This window comes from Gallus gallus, chromosome 2, assembly GCF_016699485.2.
Source record: "Gallus gallus isolate bGalGal1 chromosome 2, bGalGal1.mat.broiler.GRCg7b, whole genome shotgun sequence".
NCBI lineage: Eukaryota > Metazoa > Chordata > Aves > Galliformes > Phasianidae > Gallus > Gallus gallus.
In genome coordinates this window covers 49,418,662-49,435,217 of record NC_052533.1, presented here as the reverse complement: position 1 = coordinate 49,435,217, position 16,556 = coordinate 49,418,662, and the positions used below count along the sequence as shown (strand labels likewise).

At 37.6% G+C, this 16,556-nt stretch overlaps 1 protein-coding gene across 4 annotated transcripts in view; it reads right to left on the bottom strand.

Annotated features, from left to right (window-relative positions):
* The window catches only part of POU6F2 (POU class 6 homeobox 2), a 315,974-nt gene extending 299,914 nt beyond the window's left edge, over positions 1-16,060 (bottom strand). For 2 of the 4 annotated variants that reach the window (XM_418861.8, XM_040689262.2), the window contains exon 1: positions 15,901-16,060. In XM_418861.8, the coding sequence (XP_418861.3) occupies positions 15,901-16,005 (105 nt within the window). In that variant the 5' untranslated portion in view covers positions 16,006-16,060. Of the gene's footprint in view, positions 1-15,133; positions 15,352-15,900 lie in introns of those variants that run through there. The other 2 variants (XM_040689265.2, XM_046937839.1) reach the window with 2 other exon arrangements.
* Positions 16,061-16,556: the final 496 nt, after the last annotated feature.

Sequence of the window (16,556 nt, the reverse complement as noted above, 5' to 3'; positions counted from 1 at the left end):
TTTCCCCTTTGAAGAAAAGATTGCCACCTATCAAAAAAAATCCAGTTTTGAACTGTTTTCTTAATTCTTAACCAATAACCCATTGGAAAGCCAGACAGTACCAAAACGTAGAAAAATGAACCAAACACTTCTCCAAAACTTGTACGACATGCTGATCTGTATTTTATAACTCTGATTTAGGAAGCCATTCTGAACAAAATTACCGTCTTTTAACAATGGTTGCCTAAATATTCCCTGACCAAAAAACAGTTCACAACAGAGTCTGCAGCTGCTCATAGATTGTCTGCACTCCACAGGCAATTAGCTTCCCCCTCAGTGTAACACAGATGCACGTAACTATCGCATTTCTTCAAGCATTCTCCATGTAACTAGTACAGAGAACCTTGCCTGCAAAGCTAAAACTCAGCAATGCTGTATTCATGCTTAATCCTCTGTCATTATGAAGAGTACCAATCAATTTACCTTATATTTGGGATCAATGAAAGAATTCAGTGATTATCCATTGCTGTTAGCACAAACCTGAGTACAGCACATCACACTATAACTGCAAAGTTTTTGAAATCTTGCCTAAATACATTTCTCCCTCATTTCTTATTTTAATTTATAACTTCCTGACCGATCCTAGGATGGTATAGATAAAGGGATTCCTGAAACTACCTGAGTCTATTCCTATACCATGTTAAGACCTAGGCCTTAATGCAGGGCCTTAATACATTTACTGGTTATTTCATGTGTACTAGACACTCCACAATCCAACAATATTAGCATTTCAAAAACAGTGCCTGTCCCTGCAGCTGTGTTTGTACTTCCTTGAGCCTGGAAATGCCAGAAGCAGCAGTAGCTCAGGGCACCCTCAAGATACGGCATTAAAACCAAACTGTATTTGCTTTGCCTGTAGGTTCCAATAACTCACAGCAGCCCCAGCACCCTCTTAGTTGTGCCTCAGCACAGACCTTGACTATCCAGTAACAGCCACCAAACAGCACCAAGACAGAAGCAGAGTGGGGAAAAGGGCACCATGCCCTGCCATCATGGAATCAACTCCCTACTGAGGGCAATCATGCAGAGAGGGCATTTAACCATCTCTGCTCCCTCATGATGCTCTCCTTCATCCCATGGAAAATTAAAAAAAAAAAAAAAAAAAGTTCCTAAATCCAGACTTGAAACAAGTTTTTGTTTTTAAAAGCTCAGAGGCTGTGTAGCATTCAACAAACCCTCGGCTTCTCCATTTCAGAGCAGGCTGCAAGCTGGTCTCACAGCTGGCTGCTTAGGGCTTCCTCTACCAGTCCTTGAGGGAAACAGCATGTTTCAATTGCCCTGACCAGCCTCACTTGGAGCACATCTCTCCACACGGGGCCGTTTGTCCTTGTTCCTGCAATGCTGCGACTCTGTCCCAAGCCTGCCTGTGAGCCAGCATCTCAGCATGGCCTCTTACCTTCCTCCTCACAAACACCCTGCGTGATGGCCTGGGCTCAGCCAGCCTTGGGCCTGCCATGCTCCCTGTCACTCAAGGAGGAATCCCTTGCTGTGTAAAGGTGCTTCTTGATTTCCATCTCAGCTGATGTAAACAACTGTCCTCATGAAATTATTATATTTCCAAAAGTGTTACATGTTCATTAGATTTCCATAAAGCCTGATAAACAGTCATACTATTTCCTGAAATACCCATCCCTTTTCCAGGAACTGTTTCCACACGTTTTCTTCCTTTATCAGGTTTCTTTCTTCTGACTGAATTTGAGTTGGAAGTCACACATCCTCAATTTGGTGGTCTCTTAGGCAACTTTCAGTCACAAAAATGCAGATGTTCTCATTAAGTGTAAACACGGGCACGTCTTGCTCCTGTTATGGTTTTACTTGCTCACTTCGAGTTATCACGGTTTTGATAGCTTGTGCAATCAGCTGTCTAGTACACTTAGCACCTATGGTTATTTTTTGGCGCAGTTCATCTCTTACTATGCCTTTTTGTGTACACATTCATAAAGATTATACATATGAATAAACTTGCTCGTGATCAAGAAATTGTAGGGTAAACGTTACAGACAAAAACCCAAGCCTAACATTTTACAGCATAAGAAGTAAGGAGACATCACTGTACAGGCTTGAAAAGGTGGAATTCTTGGGGAAAAAAAAATGACCTTCACTGGAAATTTTGCCTTATATTTTTGTGGCTCAGTACCCACTCTGTTATGTGATGCTACTGCAATTACATGTCCCACATTCTCCACTCTTGAGCTAAAGAATCAAACGTTGAGTCTCCATACCTAGTATTTGCTGTCTCTAATGACAGTAGTAGCACTTCCTGAGCTCAGGGGCACAAACCTGGGACTAGAGCATAAAGGGATTTAGAACTACAAATACCCAAGTGAGTTTGCATATGGAAACCATTCTTAACAATTTACCTCATGATCATCTGTGAAAACAAAAAATCTTGTATTATTTTGGCAAAATTTCATCAATCACATAGTGTTGTGTTGGCTTTTTTTTCCTCTGCTGCCTGGAGGGGAGACCTTTGCTGCATGAAAACATGAACAGAGGGCTTAAAATATATAATTTATCTTCCTAGCCTTACTCAGTGTCATGTGCAATATGGCTGCAGAAACAGCATATAGTCAAGGTAGCATTTACTAAGTAGAAGCTTACCCAAAGCAGGATATTGACCAGAAAAACAGTATATTTTACAAGAGCAATTTCAAAAGGATCATTAAATTCCATCAGAAGACTACCATGTGCAACAATGCCATTGCTAACAGAAAAACTTCGGGAGTCAGTTTTAAAGATTGCTTTATAGGCATGTTCTTGATTTTATCGGCTTTATCTGAAATATTACAGGTGCTGGTTTGCTACTGCACAGCTCTAATATCAATTTTCCTTGAATTCAGGAAGAAGCATGGAACTTAAGCAGTTAATATCAAGGCTGATAGCAACTAAAAGGTTTTGTTTGTTTGTTTGTTTGTTTGTTTTTAATGTTGAAAAAGAAAAGGAAGATGATGGAGCTGAAGCCCTGTTTGTATTACCTACATCTAAGTAATCACATTGGCTCAGACCCCTATTTACTGCACCATTATCACACATGAACTTTTCTGATCTATATTAGGACAGGTCCATGAGCTTGTATTCTGAACAGATGAAGAGAAACAATATAATATGGAGGTGTTTCTATTGCCATCAGTCCTAATTTTTCAACATCTTTAAGTCCTATGACAAGTAGTTCACTATATAAAACTGTAACAAAGCTCTTAAAAAATAACTGAAAATTTCAGTCTTAGCAAAGTACATTTTTCTCTAGCTTCTATACCCCCCCTTCTACTCTACATCTCCTTTTTCTTCTAATTTTGTTTTTTTCATACCCCCCTATTGACAATTACTCCTTTCCCTTTGTGCATCACCCTGGCACTCATAAGTGGTTTGTAGTAGCCACCCATTCCCCTTTTTCCTTCAGTATGATGGTATGCTCTTACTAAATCACACATTAGATTATGGTTGCAATTGTAAATAATGCCAAAGAAAAGCTAAATAAGTCTCAGAAAATTACCTCCTCCTATCAGAGATAAAATCAGTGTAGTATAGGAATTAAAGTGGCTTCAAGCTGCTGAAAGTAGCAATTATATCTGTTCAAATCATAATCCAATGTTGTCTTTCTTTAGTAACCCAAAGCTTTTACTTTGCAGTAAAGTAACTGTATTAGGCACTTGAAGTGGAAAAGTACTTGGCTCTGCAATGCTTCCATTTTACAACACTGTAAATAACTAATTGAGGCTGTGGAGAATTAAGAGCCAAGTATGACAAATCATAGGGGCTTCATATGTCTACCTTGTACAAATATCAGTGTCTATTTATATCAAAAAAATTCCATGTCAGTCACTGCTCTAGTAAAACTACAGGTGCGGTTGATATATTTTGCCTTTTGGAAATCCTAATGGCAAGATCTCCATGAAATTCTTCTCTGAAATTGAAATTCAGCTTTGTTGAAACCTTTAAACCTATTGTTCATACGAAAGAGAGAGCAAAAAAGTCCGTATGTTTCTTCCAGCTTGGTGCTTTAAAATTTCCTCTTCTCTTTAAAAAATTATGCAAATCTCCTCTGAGAACTTTAAAATCGAATAAGTTTTCTGAAATTTGGTCTGGAATATTTTTTTCTTTTCTTTCTGAAGACAAACCTGTTACATATCAGATGCAATATTCAGAAAGGCTTAAATAGTATGATATTCAAAAACAGGAAAAAGAAATGGACTTAACTTCAAGCAAGAAAGATTAATTTTGCTGTAAGGAAAACTCTCTAACAGTACAAGTTAAAATACAGGTAATTAAAGACAGAATAAAAAGGATAAAGATATTGTGGAATCAGTATTGCTGGAATTTCAAGAACTACTTAGACAAATACTTGTCAGATGTGACTCAGCTAAGCTGATCCTGTCTATGTGCCGATGGCCTTATGGTTATTTTCACACCTTTTTTTTTTCTGTGAATCTTCAGAGGATATAGCTGTTTGGAGTTGCCAAGAGAACGTGTGCCAAGTACATTTTTCAAAGGCTTGGAATATAATGAAACATGAGTGGATTGTCTCAGGATACCTGAAAAGATATAGCAGATACGATGCTATTACTCCTTATCAAATTAATATTTTCTCTCTCAAATATGGTGAATCTTTAAAATGGACGAAAATATGCCATATTTCTCTAACCGTTGCATAAACAGCTGAAGTATTTTGGCTGAAACTGTCTCAAAAAATATTCAAAATGAGGTAGTCAACTATGTAGGAATGCTAACAGCAGCAGCGGAAAAAGTCTTCCGATAGAAAATACTAAGCTACTTTAATTATAGAAGGTGCTACAAACCCTGCCAATATTTTTCCCTTGTGCTCCCACAAAATGGGGAAGCAAAAAGAAAAATGTCTTCACGGAATCCCTTAAGCCTCCTGTGTACCTATTTAGAAGGGGTTATGAAGAAAAAATGGAGTAGGAAGATTCTGCAAATTTCTAAGTAATCACGTAGGTCTACCCAAACATTGCTATTCAAATATTTTTTCCCTAGTCTGCCTAAATTTTAAGACGTTAATGTAACTGTCATTCTGTGTTTCACTTCTCTCATTGTTTGCTGTTTTTTTTCACCCTTTGACTGGGAGTTGAAGCGCTCATCTGACAAGTATAACATAAGGTATAGAAAGAGGGAATTTAACTGACATTAATTTGTACGAATTTCATTTGTTTTCTTTTTCACTAATCCAGGTGTACTAACCGACTAATGCTCTGGAAACAGGTCTTTGTCAAGTATTGCAGTAAACTACACTGAAGACCATGCGGTTAAAAAAGAAATAAAAGAGAGAGAGAGTAATAGATTAAACCTTTTGTTCTATTCAATGGTAGCTCGGAAGTATACTCATCTGAAAACTGTAATTAACTTGATTGATTGAGAAAGAAGTCTTTATTTTGGTTTGATTATCTTATCAGGCACTGACTACTGTAGTTGGACTGGTACTCACTTCCCTCCCCCCTTTCGTGTTTTACTTAGTACCAGCAAACATGCAGGTGATGGTAGATGGTAGGTAAAACAGAATCTGACACTTTCAGCTTTTTTTTTTTTTCAGTTCAGCTGATCAGAATGGATGTTAACGAACACCTATGTGTGGCTAAATAAGGTTTAGTCCTTCTTCTCTTCACGCAGTCTGATTTCTGCCTATCCCTTTTCCATTTCTATCTGAAAACTGGTAATTCCATTCCATCTATTTGGGCCTAATTCCCATTTACACTATGGTGTTTTTCTACCATTCTGGAAATATAAAAAAGCTTTGAAGTACACATAAATAAATGACTTTTACACCCACTTTACAGCTGTTATGTGCTGCCAGATGGTATAAAGAGGTCTCAGTATAAAGTAGAATCAGGCTATCTCCAGGGGCTAAGCTTCTCAAAAAAGAAAAATAACCAAACACAAGTATTAAAGAATGAAACAATAATTGCTATTTTAAATGAAATTTTTCTTTTCAAGTGCCAATTCCAGTCTTAGTTACTTTAGAATTAAGGGAAATTACATGAGAATTCTTACAGTTTGCCTTCCAGGACTGATCGGAAAAAAAAGAGACCAGTTTGAATCCAGTATAATTAATATCAGTCAGGGCATAGTGCACACTGGGCCACATTTCAGTGTCCTTTCTTTTGTTTTCTGTGCTTTCTTGCTGGTTTGCTTGGGACTCTCGTCATACAGTTCCTAATTAATCAAGTGCTGTAGAATACACTGGGAAATTTGCTCATGTAAGGGCTTCTGAATCTGATGGAACAAGCTTCTTAGCTGCTGTTGATCATGTTTACCAGAATGTAACTCTATTTAGCTCCACAGCTACTTGTGATTCACACTGATAAACATCAGATCAAAAACAGACTCCAAGAACACATCTTGAACTTACTCACTTTTAACATCTGTTTGAGGTTTAGTGTGCTTTTATTTCCCTAGGAAAATGTGAGGTTATTTTGCAGTTGTTGCTTTGTTGTTTGGTTCTTGTTGTTGTTGTTTTGTTTTTTGATAATAGTAGCTAAGATTCACCTACATACCCTCATAAATGCCTGTTGTAACGGAAAGGCATGACATCGTGGTAACAATAAGGTTAAAAAAAAAATCCAACACACTGGTCAGATTAAAAGCACAGATCTCTGTGCAGTTCTTAGTTCAATAAAATGCTGTGGTGCTTTGTGGTCAGAAGGAAATACTCCTTCAGCAGCATGTGCTGCTACTGTGTCCTTCATGAGAGAGTCAAAGGGTACTTTACAATCCAATCCAATGTCGGATATAACCTTTTAAATAAATAAACTGTGGTTTAAGGATTTAGAAATCACTAGATCAAAGAATGTAATCTTTGAGATCTAATAACTACGGTGATGGGCCTGGCATAAGGACATGAGTAGAACAGAACAAAGGCTTGCTGAATATCCACAGTGCCTCTTGGGTTAAATTCATCACAGGGTCACCCTAATTCCCTAGTTAGGGGGCAACCTTCAATTTCTCCTTTTGCTAAGAATACAGCAGGAATTTAAAAATAAACTGAAACCAGTAAACGTAGGGGAAGAAACTTCAGACTCCAGCCCCTCTTTTGGCTGACTATTCAAAACCCAGGTGTTACTTTCAGAACACAGGCCAATGAGTCCCTTGCTTAATCCTAGAGATCTCAGATGCAGCCTCCAGGTTTTCACCTACCCACACATCCTCACACATAGACTCCTGCTCTTAGGGGTTAACTGAGTGGAACTGGAGAACCAGCTTATTTTTTTGGTGATATATGTCTAAATTCCACTGAGGTCAAGTGAGATCCAAGTCTTCAGCATCACATTGTCTAAAACAGAATATGTTGCTGATGTGAGCTTTCCTGTTGACTCTGTGGGTGTGCACTCATGGATACGCTCAAAGGATTTCATTGTGACCCTTCAAATAAGCAACATCACTAATACAAACAAACACAAAAATAGCTGTGGTCAGAGTCATTACAAACCTTTACGTGCTGTTTTTCAGCACTCCAGTTTTAACTCTGTCAGACCGTGCTCTTATAGGTTTTCTTATTTTATTTATTTATTATTTTTGTGAGAAGCAGGAGCAGGTGGTGAATGCTGCATCCTAACTTTGGGAAAAATCTTATCTTTCTTTCTTTCTGACCATGGGCATTACAACACACAAGCTATCACTTCTGCCTTCCATTTGTCAGATCTGCCCACAAGACTAAGCTTCCTCAATTCTGAATTCAGTACTGCAGCACTAAGGGTATAAGAACCAAGCCAGAACATCCAGCTTTTAGGAGCTGTTTTGGTTTTTTCCTCTTAATGAACTAAATTTTTTTCAACTCCAAGACCACAACTTGCCCTATAATGATAAATCATGAGGAATGACACTAAGTGAAATGAGTTTGATGTCTTCCATTTTATTCTTCCACATTATAAACTACTTTTGTATCTCCTACAACTTCAACATTTCCTCCAAAAGACTGAGAGTTTCTTGTTTGCAGACATTATTTCTACTTTGTATAATCCACTTAAAGAATGCGAAGCACATTTTGTACACAGAAAGGGATGGACAGAGTGAAGGGAAGGTAAGACTTATGGCCAGACTTTCTGCAATAGCAGTTTGTTTCCTACAGCAGCATAATTCTCTTTTATTCAAAATTATTTTTGTTCACTTGAAACTTAACAATTTTCACAGGAAGCTTTTCAATTTTTCCTTCATTAACAGTGTCTGAGCTGGAAAAAATATCAAACAAAAAATTTTCCCTTGGGAGCTCCAGGGGGACACTGAAAACATTCAGGCCTGGCTGGAACAAAGTGCAAAAATGGTGTGAAGTCCAGGACTCTGGAAGCATTCAGTGCTTGGCAGCACCTCATGCCATTACCAACAGTATCTCAGAAGGGTCTGCCTTAAACAGTGTCAGAGCTATTTGCATCTTTAACCCCTTTTTATTTTTAAAGCTGGATTCAGTAAAGATGAAGCACACTTCTTGGTTTTTATAAATAAAAATAAAAATCACAGCTTTTAATCATTTTTGTTGTAATATGAAGACATAGAAGCTGATGCTAATTTGCTGTTGATGGGAAATAATGTGATTTTAAGTCATAAGCTTGAGATCAGGATACAGAATGTTCTATTTTTTTTTTTTTTTTTTTAACATATATAGAAATGGGATAAAGGCACTGGCTTTTAAAAATCAGACTTTTTATTCCATAATATTCCTCCTTATTACACAGGAAATATGAGTGAAACTCAAGTAAAACCTATGTTAGAGTTTTACAAGTTGGCTCAGTAAGTGGAAAAGTAGTCTGAGATGTTAACAGCTTAGCGTAAAGGACAACATTGAGATGCGGCATTGTCTACTACAGCCTGCCTAATAGCAGCTGTTCTGCAATATGTTTAACATGACTTTCACTATTTTCTGTTGCTTGAAGTTCTTGTTTCCATAGCAGGGGGTGAATAAAACACTTTTGTCTTTTACTGTTGCCCCTGCAATGTTTCATTTTTGGATGCACAGTTACACTGCCAGATTGTGTCTTCTAAACATGCATGGAATCTGAGAGCCTTGAAAATGCTAGAAACTTGTAAAGTAAAAAATTATTTGATGGAATCAATTCATTTAGGTAACACAAAGTTCTATTCTAACATTTTTTTTCCTCTTTGCAGTGCCCATAAGTTCACAGTCCCATTCTGCAAAAAGTTAGCAATGGGTATAGGTTGTATTTAGCCTGTAGTTTAGGTTGCACTAACTGGAAATATTACAGGATCAAAAACTACTCTTGCAGGTGAGATTCTGCAGCAATGCTGATCAAATTTTTGAATTATATTTTTTAACAGTAATGTGGTACATGAAAACCAGAAGCACCTGTTCTGATTAGAACAAGTGTGAGTTCCCCGTCCTGTAAGTCTTCACTGACATGAGTAAAGGGCACAGACCAGCTGTGCAGCTACATCTGAGAGCATGATCAAGGTTCAGGTTGTCCTGGAAATATCTTTCCTCAGCTTTAAGGGCATGCACAAGTGTTAATGATCCCTACGGCTGTTAACACCTGTGAGTAAAAGGAAGACTATGCATGAGAACTTGCTGGATCTAGTTTTGCTGTAATAAATGTGGCAAGTACAAACTGTACCACTCCTTGATAGTAGTAGTAGGCTTTTTTAATTTAGGAACTACAACATCTATCTTAAGCAGCTTAAGAAAAATTTATTTATGTCACTGAAAATGTAAGTTTGGCTTGGAGTAAAGCTTTTTAGGTATCCCCTTCCATCTTCTGTTTTCAGCTCATTCCCACTACCACTTATAGAAGTGGCTGGGAATTTAGAACATTCTCTTGATCTTCAAAATTTTCTTTTGATCTAACAGTTAGACAAAGCTCTCCTGTGGAACAGCACTACCAGTCAACAGAGAATCAGTAGCAAATATCAACAACTAATATTTCTCTTTTGAAGAAATAGTCCTACATATCACAGAGGTTTCAAAGCCAGCGATAAAACAAAAACCCCGAAGCTATAGTCCATTTACCTGTAGCCCTGACATCCCTGAAACGTAAAAATGTTCAAGGACCTTGAATTACTATCTTTAATCCTAATCGTCAGTTCTAATTACAAAAGAGTCTGCATTGCATTTACTTAGCTGGCATTTAAACCAGGCTTTGTTATATTTATTAGCAATGACAGTTACTCAATAGGCAAGCTGGACCAGATCCTGGGAAGTGTTATTTACGTGAGGAGTCCCACTGAGCTCCGTGCTGTGTTGTGCACCTTGCGGCAGCAGACATTGCTGACGTACCTAACGATGCCAAAGCTGTAGACATCTTGTGTAAACTTAAGAGAGCAACTTTTAAGTACAAGCTTAAGTCCTGCTAATGAGGTATAATTTCAAGTATATGCTCTTCGTGTTATTCTTCAACTTTAGGGTTGAAAACGGCACTGAGAGATGTAAATCACAGGAACGAGACTGTTTTGCCATGTTCTGATCTAATGCTGAAAATGCTGTATACAATTTGTCTTCAATTGTCCTTTTATTTTCTCCCATTTGAGCTGCAGTTCAGATCAGAGAAGAAAAATAAGTCTTGCTACAGCTACAGGTCAGTGGAAGATAAGAGGCTCAGCACAGTCACTTCTCTGTACCGTACATACAAAAGTGGCCCAGACTGGTATTTAGTTTATCAGTCTACAATCTAGGAAACACAGCGGAGGTACTTGAATGTAAATGCATTGCCAAAAGATAAAAATCTACATCATTGGACGAGTGTTGCTTGCCCAGCAATTTAAAGGTCATCTGGCATACATTATTTTCCTCTTACAATTAGAATAATAATGAATATACACAGAGCATAAACCACAGCTTTTTCAAGATTTGACCTCTTAATTGGCCTGACCCACAAACTAACATGTGAGTCAGCAGAGAAGCGCAGAATGGAAAAAAAGTGAAGAAATTCAATAAGGGAAATGACTAAAGATGTTTTTAGAGGCCTGATTTAAATTAAAACCTGATTACAGTGTGAAAACAAGGAAAATCTTCTTAAGCATGATTGAAAATGATAAAAATCCATCTTTTCTGCTGTAAAAAGAAAAGTCAACAGAAAACTGCATTCTTTTGCTGGAATCCTGGCCTAGGACAAAAGAATTTACATATATTAAGTTAATGAGATCCAAACTCCTCTATAACAAATATTTGTACTGTAAAATATTACCACCGCATTCCTGCACATCCTTACAATAATAATTCTTAAGGACGCAGTGTGCTGGAGAGTGCGTAAAACATCACGTTTCTGTGGAGATGGAATGCTTCATTATCAGAGTACTGGCTTGTTCATAAATATTAAAAAAAATACATGTTTTTGAAGTTTTTCAAACACAATTCTTATTGTTTACACTGCCTCTCTGCTACTGGAAACAGCAGTCAGCATGTACCTGTCCATAAGCATCTCTCTCACTTTCTCGAGGTGCAGAAAGCAGCCGCTGGTGTCTGTAAAGGACAGGCATGTCCATGCTGGGCAGTGAGCGAGCAGCAGGGGACACGTACTCTGACCTTACTTATGCAAGTAGTCATGTTACAGGATTTGTCCCAAACTGTAGACAAAAAGGCTTAAATCCTTCCTGAATTATAAAGTGGGTCCTAAAATTACATGTAAGATGGCTCTTTTCTGTTTGTCTAAGTTATATGAACTCCTGTAGATTAGAGATGTGAATCTTCCAGGGGAGAAGGATCTTTTCTGTTACTACAAGAGGAATGACTTAAAGATGGCTCAAGACAAACTAACGCTGTAGAGTTGATTTTCGCATGGCACCTGGCTGTGGTAGAAATTAAGCTCCTGGATATGCAATGATCTGAGTTACAAAGCGATACTGACAACAGATGAAACTTCTGAAAGCGGCCCATGAATTGAATTACTTCTCCAAAACATGTTCTGTTCTGTCATCGTTAATCATGAGGGGGAAAAAAATAAAGAACCCCAAGCCCGAGGATCTAAAGCAGAGCAGGAAGACCAACCTTAATTGTAGCAACATATTACTCACCAAAAGTGGGCCTTGGAGCTGAACTCTCTCTGAGTAAAGAGCATGTGTTTACCCTTGCATAAATAGCTTTTAATATGAGATGAAATGGACCACTGTCCTTTGTAAAATATTTGATAAACTTAGATAGCCTGTAGGAAGAGAAGTCAAGCCTGTAACAATAATTGCAAGTGCCTGCTTATTTGCAGAGCACTACATAATTTACAGAGCGATCTTATTTAACCCCCTCTTCTCTCTCTCTCTTTTTTTTTTTTTTTTTTAAACACTACGTTTGCAAGAACCAGTGAACACAGAAATGTGCAGCCAGCCCAGGCCCTCAGGCCGATGGATCAAGATGGCAGGCTGGCCTTGGGTCCCCTGGGGCCAGCAGAGCCAGAAGGGTGATTGGACACGGTGACCTGTCTGCATGAGATGAGACAAAAACAGGAGGGCTGTAATGCTGATGAACTAACCTGTCACTCACAAGCTCAGGTCTGAAAAGAAAAAAAAAAAAAAGAAAAAAGAAAAGAAAAAAAAAGAATAGAAGAAAAGAGTGCAGCACAGATTTTTAGAAAATATACAAGGGAGAAAAAATACAGCATGGTTGGAATAATTAAATGATACATTTAATTACCTTTTGATTTAGGTGGGCTCAGGATATATACAGAATATGACACAAAATCCAACTAATTGCTCATATAAAAACAAAACATGTTGCAGAAATAATGGGTATTATTGTTCAACATGCACAGAAGGATGCTACAGACTATTGCAGACAGGGATCGAGGTTTTATTCCAAGCACTCCAGTTATGAATCAAAATCACAATGAGCAATGGGCTTCTAGATCTCGACACACTAGGCAAGGAGGTTGCTCTTCAGAGTACTTGTCTGTTTAATTGCTTGCTAGGGGGAGGAAAAGTCCAGAGGGAAGGTACAGGCACAATTCTGCACTTTGGAGCCAGCACAGCCAGGTGCCAGGTAGTGGAGGGCTGCAGCACTGTGCCAGCCATTGCCAACACCAGTGGGAGCCACTGCGGACGCTGGCGCTTGGAGACGGATGAAATCGTGGACCGAAAAAAAAGAGAGTGGAAAATGCATTTAATGATGAACACGTAACCCACGTTGAGAATGCCCTTAAATCAGCATGCTCCTGCAATTACTTTCTGTGTCATACACAGACGAGCATTTGAGCTACAAATAACTGCTAGTGTTTCTGATGTCTACTGAAGCATAGATACACATGTATAGTTTGGATTTTTAATTAGGCAAGCTTACACTCCATTAGAAGCAAATGAGATGGAATTTAAAGCTACATCTGCAAGATTAGCCAAAACAAAATTTAGTTCTCACTAGAATCTGGAGAAAAATGTGATTCTGAAATAAGAGGAGCAAATGATAAGCATTTATTTAAAGTTTTTGATTTCTGAGGTTCGAAAGTTAACAAAGACTCTTAACTTTTGTCTAAAACAATAATGTCAGGAAATGAATATATCTTCTAGCAATCTACACATCCTAAACGCACAGATCTTTATTATTTATCAGTATTAAATAAAGACCTACAGTACTGAGAGAATTCATAGCTTGAGGTTTATTTTTTGATGATTATTTTCTATTATCATTTGAGTATCAGAGTACATTAAGAAAGTGTATTTCTAGTTTCAGTAATGAATGGTAGTTATGATATTACTCCGTTGTTCCCAAGTTTTAAATAACGCTTTGATTCTATATGTACAGAAGACAAATTATTTTGTCAAAAAAAAGATCATTAAATTTTTGTTTCGTCTTCACAAACAGCTAATACTGACCAAACACTGGACAAGTAATCAATAACATACTTGAAAATTGTGTGTTTTTATGAGCTCTTTTGGATGTATCTAATTACACATAGAACATGCAAATATGCACATATAGACATCTAAAAAAATATTTGCAACACCTAACACATTAAGTTGCACCATAATAATATACATAAATCCCGACTTACAAAAAAAAAGTTACTAACCTAAAAGAAAAACACATTTAGGTATTTTAAGTGTATGCTCTTGTTATCAAATTGCTAGGAAATGAAATACAGTAATACAATAAGCAATTATAAACGTTCTTCCAGGCATTCACTGAACTTTTTTAATTGATGAAATGTGGAATGTTGCACACACACAAAAAACATGCTCACACCCTTTCAGCCTCAAAATCAGTCTCCCAGAGCTAGCAGGCTTTAAATACAAAATAGCTAACTCATACTTTCTTACATGCCAAAGAGAAAGTTACATTAAAGGGATATTACAAGCTTTAAGATTTATCAGGGTTTCAGGGTACACTTTCTGTCACCTGTACTTGCACAAAACCTTGCTATTGTACTTGCTGTACAATCATGAAATATTTTTCTTTAAGACTGAACAAGTTTACACAAAAAGGTAATTAACCCGTTCTAAAATACATATTTTCACGCAATGTATTACTGGCAAACATGCCCCACTTTTTAGGTACAAACCAGCCTAATAGAAAGCTGTTAATGTTTGGGGGGTTTTTAATAAAAAATGTATTTTCTATTTTTAAAATATTTAAAGCAGTAGAAGTCTGTGGTAAACATGGTATTACATATTTGACATTTTCCTCCTAGAAATGCATTACTGTGTACGATGGTATTAATAAACCATGTGCTTTGAGGGACTTCTGCGCTTTGCCATAATTTAGTTGAAAACAGTGCACAGGATGCGTATTTTTCCACCATTATATCAACGTATAGGAAACAAATACTATGTCATCACTTCAGCAGTATGCGTTCACTACGCTGGAAACATATGCAAAAAAAACCCCACAAACTTTTGAGAGTTCAAAAAATACCCTTTGCCAGAGACTGATTTACAAAGCAGTGGCTAATGAGAAAGTGTTGAGCACTTAAGATTTTGTTAGAAAAAAAGAAAACAGACACCCTCTTCCGACTCCAGCTGCATTCATAGGAAAACAGCCCTCCGTGTAAACAGGAGAAAATAATTTAATTTCTGTCCCCACTCCAGGTTATTATTTGAAGCAAACGAAAAGACAATGATTCCCCTCTCTTCTGGCTAAGCTCGAAACAGCACAGTTAAACACACACATAAAAACTACAGACTTAGCAGAAATCACAAAACAGAAAGAGAAGGACTCACTGACCCATTTGGAAGACAAAGACGACAAAATGGAAAAGCTCTAAAAATCAGCTTGTGAGGCCTTTGAGAGATATTCTTCTGGCATTTCATCACAGCAGCCCCAGACCAGTTCCCTTCCCTGGATACAGGGAGGGAGAACTAAATAGAGCTGTTTATTAAAGCTGTTGTGCTGGATTGCATTAGGAAGCACGAGCAGACCACCTGGACCTTTCAGATTGTGGCAGTGTTTAATTTGCAGACTGCCCCTCTGCAGCAGCAAAGACTACTACATTTACCAAGCTCAATCACACATTATCTGGGTTAGGAGTAAAAGAAGAAAAAATATATATACATATAGAAATAAAGAGAGAAAAAAAATCCACAGCCTGTAGCATAGGAATACAGTCAATATAGGAATAATGAACAGCATCAGGAATAGAAAGCAACTCCCCAGCAAACATAACACTTTCACTGTTTAGTTCTTCTACTTCAGCACATGTAAACAAAATACAGAGGTAAATTAATAAATAGATTGATTTGGCAAAGCTCAGACTAAAGTACAATCCGGGTTTATTAGAAGAAAAGCATGGTATTTTAGGTTTAACTCGTGATTCCCTGGCCAAATTATTGTGGTTCTTATGCCTTTCTCACTTTCAGTACCACACTCACTGGTAGCTGAAGATACAGATAGAAAGATGGTACTGTAAATATGAATTATGTGAATCATATGGTTAGACCCTTGTGAAAAAAAAAAAAAATAAAAGGGGAGTTGAGAAATGGCTGACTCCATACCTGACCAATTACAGCTTGCATGGTCCCTGTGTCCTGCTGAGCTGAAAGATCGCAATCCATCATATGTAGTCTTTGAAAAGGAGAATGGGGGTTTCTGGCATGCATCTGTCAATCAACTTCTGCACTCACAACCATCACCAAAAGCAAGGGAAAAAAAGTCAAGCTGCTCCACCAAATAGGATGAAACAGTCATGTGACCTTCAGCACACTCACACACATACATACTTCCATATAACGTATGAATTTTCTGCAGATATGAAATGACATTGACAAATACCCAATACCAAGTAAATAAAGTGAGACAAACAGCTACTCACCAAAGACAAAACACTTGCTGTAATCTTCAGCATAAAGATTTAATAATCCTAAGAGGTATTTTAGGCTGTGGCTTTTCTTTTGAGCCTAAACTTTTCAGATAAGGTGATATAATTTTATATATGCAGACAGTGGTCAGGACTTTAACCCCTTGTGTCCTCTCTCAGCCTCTGCTTTTTATTTCCCCCTCTGTATTTCTATGTTACAGCTGTTTGAGCTCCCGATTTTATCTTTTTTCTTCAAGTTTCTTTTGTGTCAAAGTGCCTTGCACTGTTTTTTCATACATACACAAATTAGAACTTAGTAGAATATAATTACCAACAGGAGAGGGAGAAGCAGGG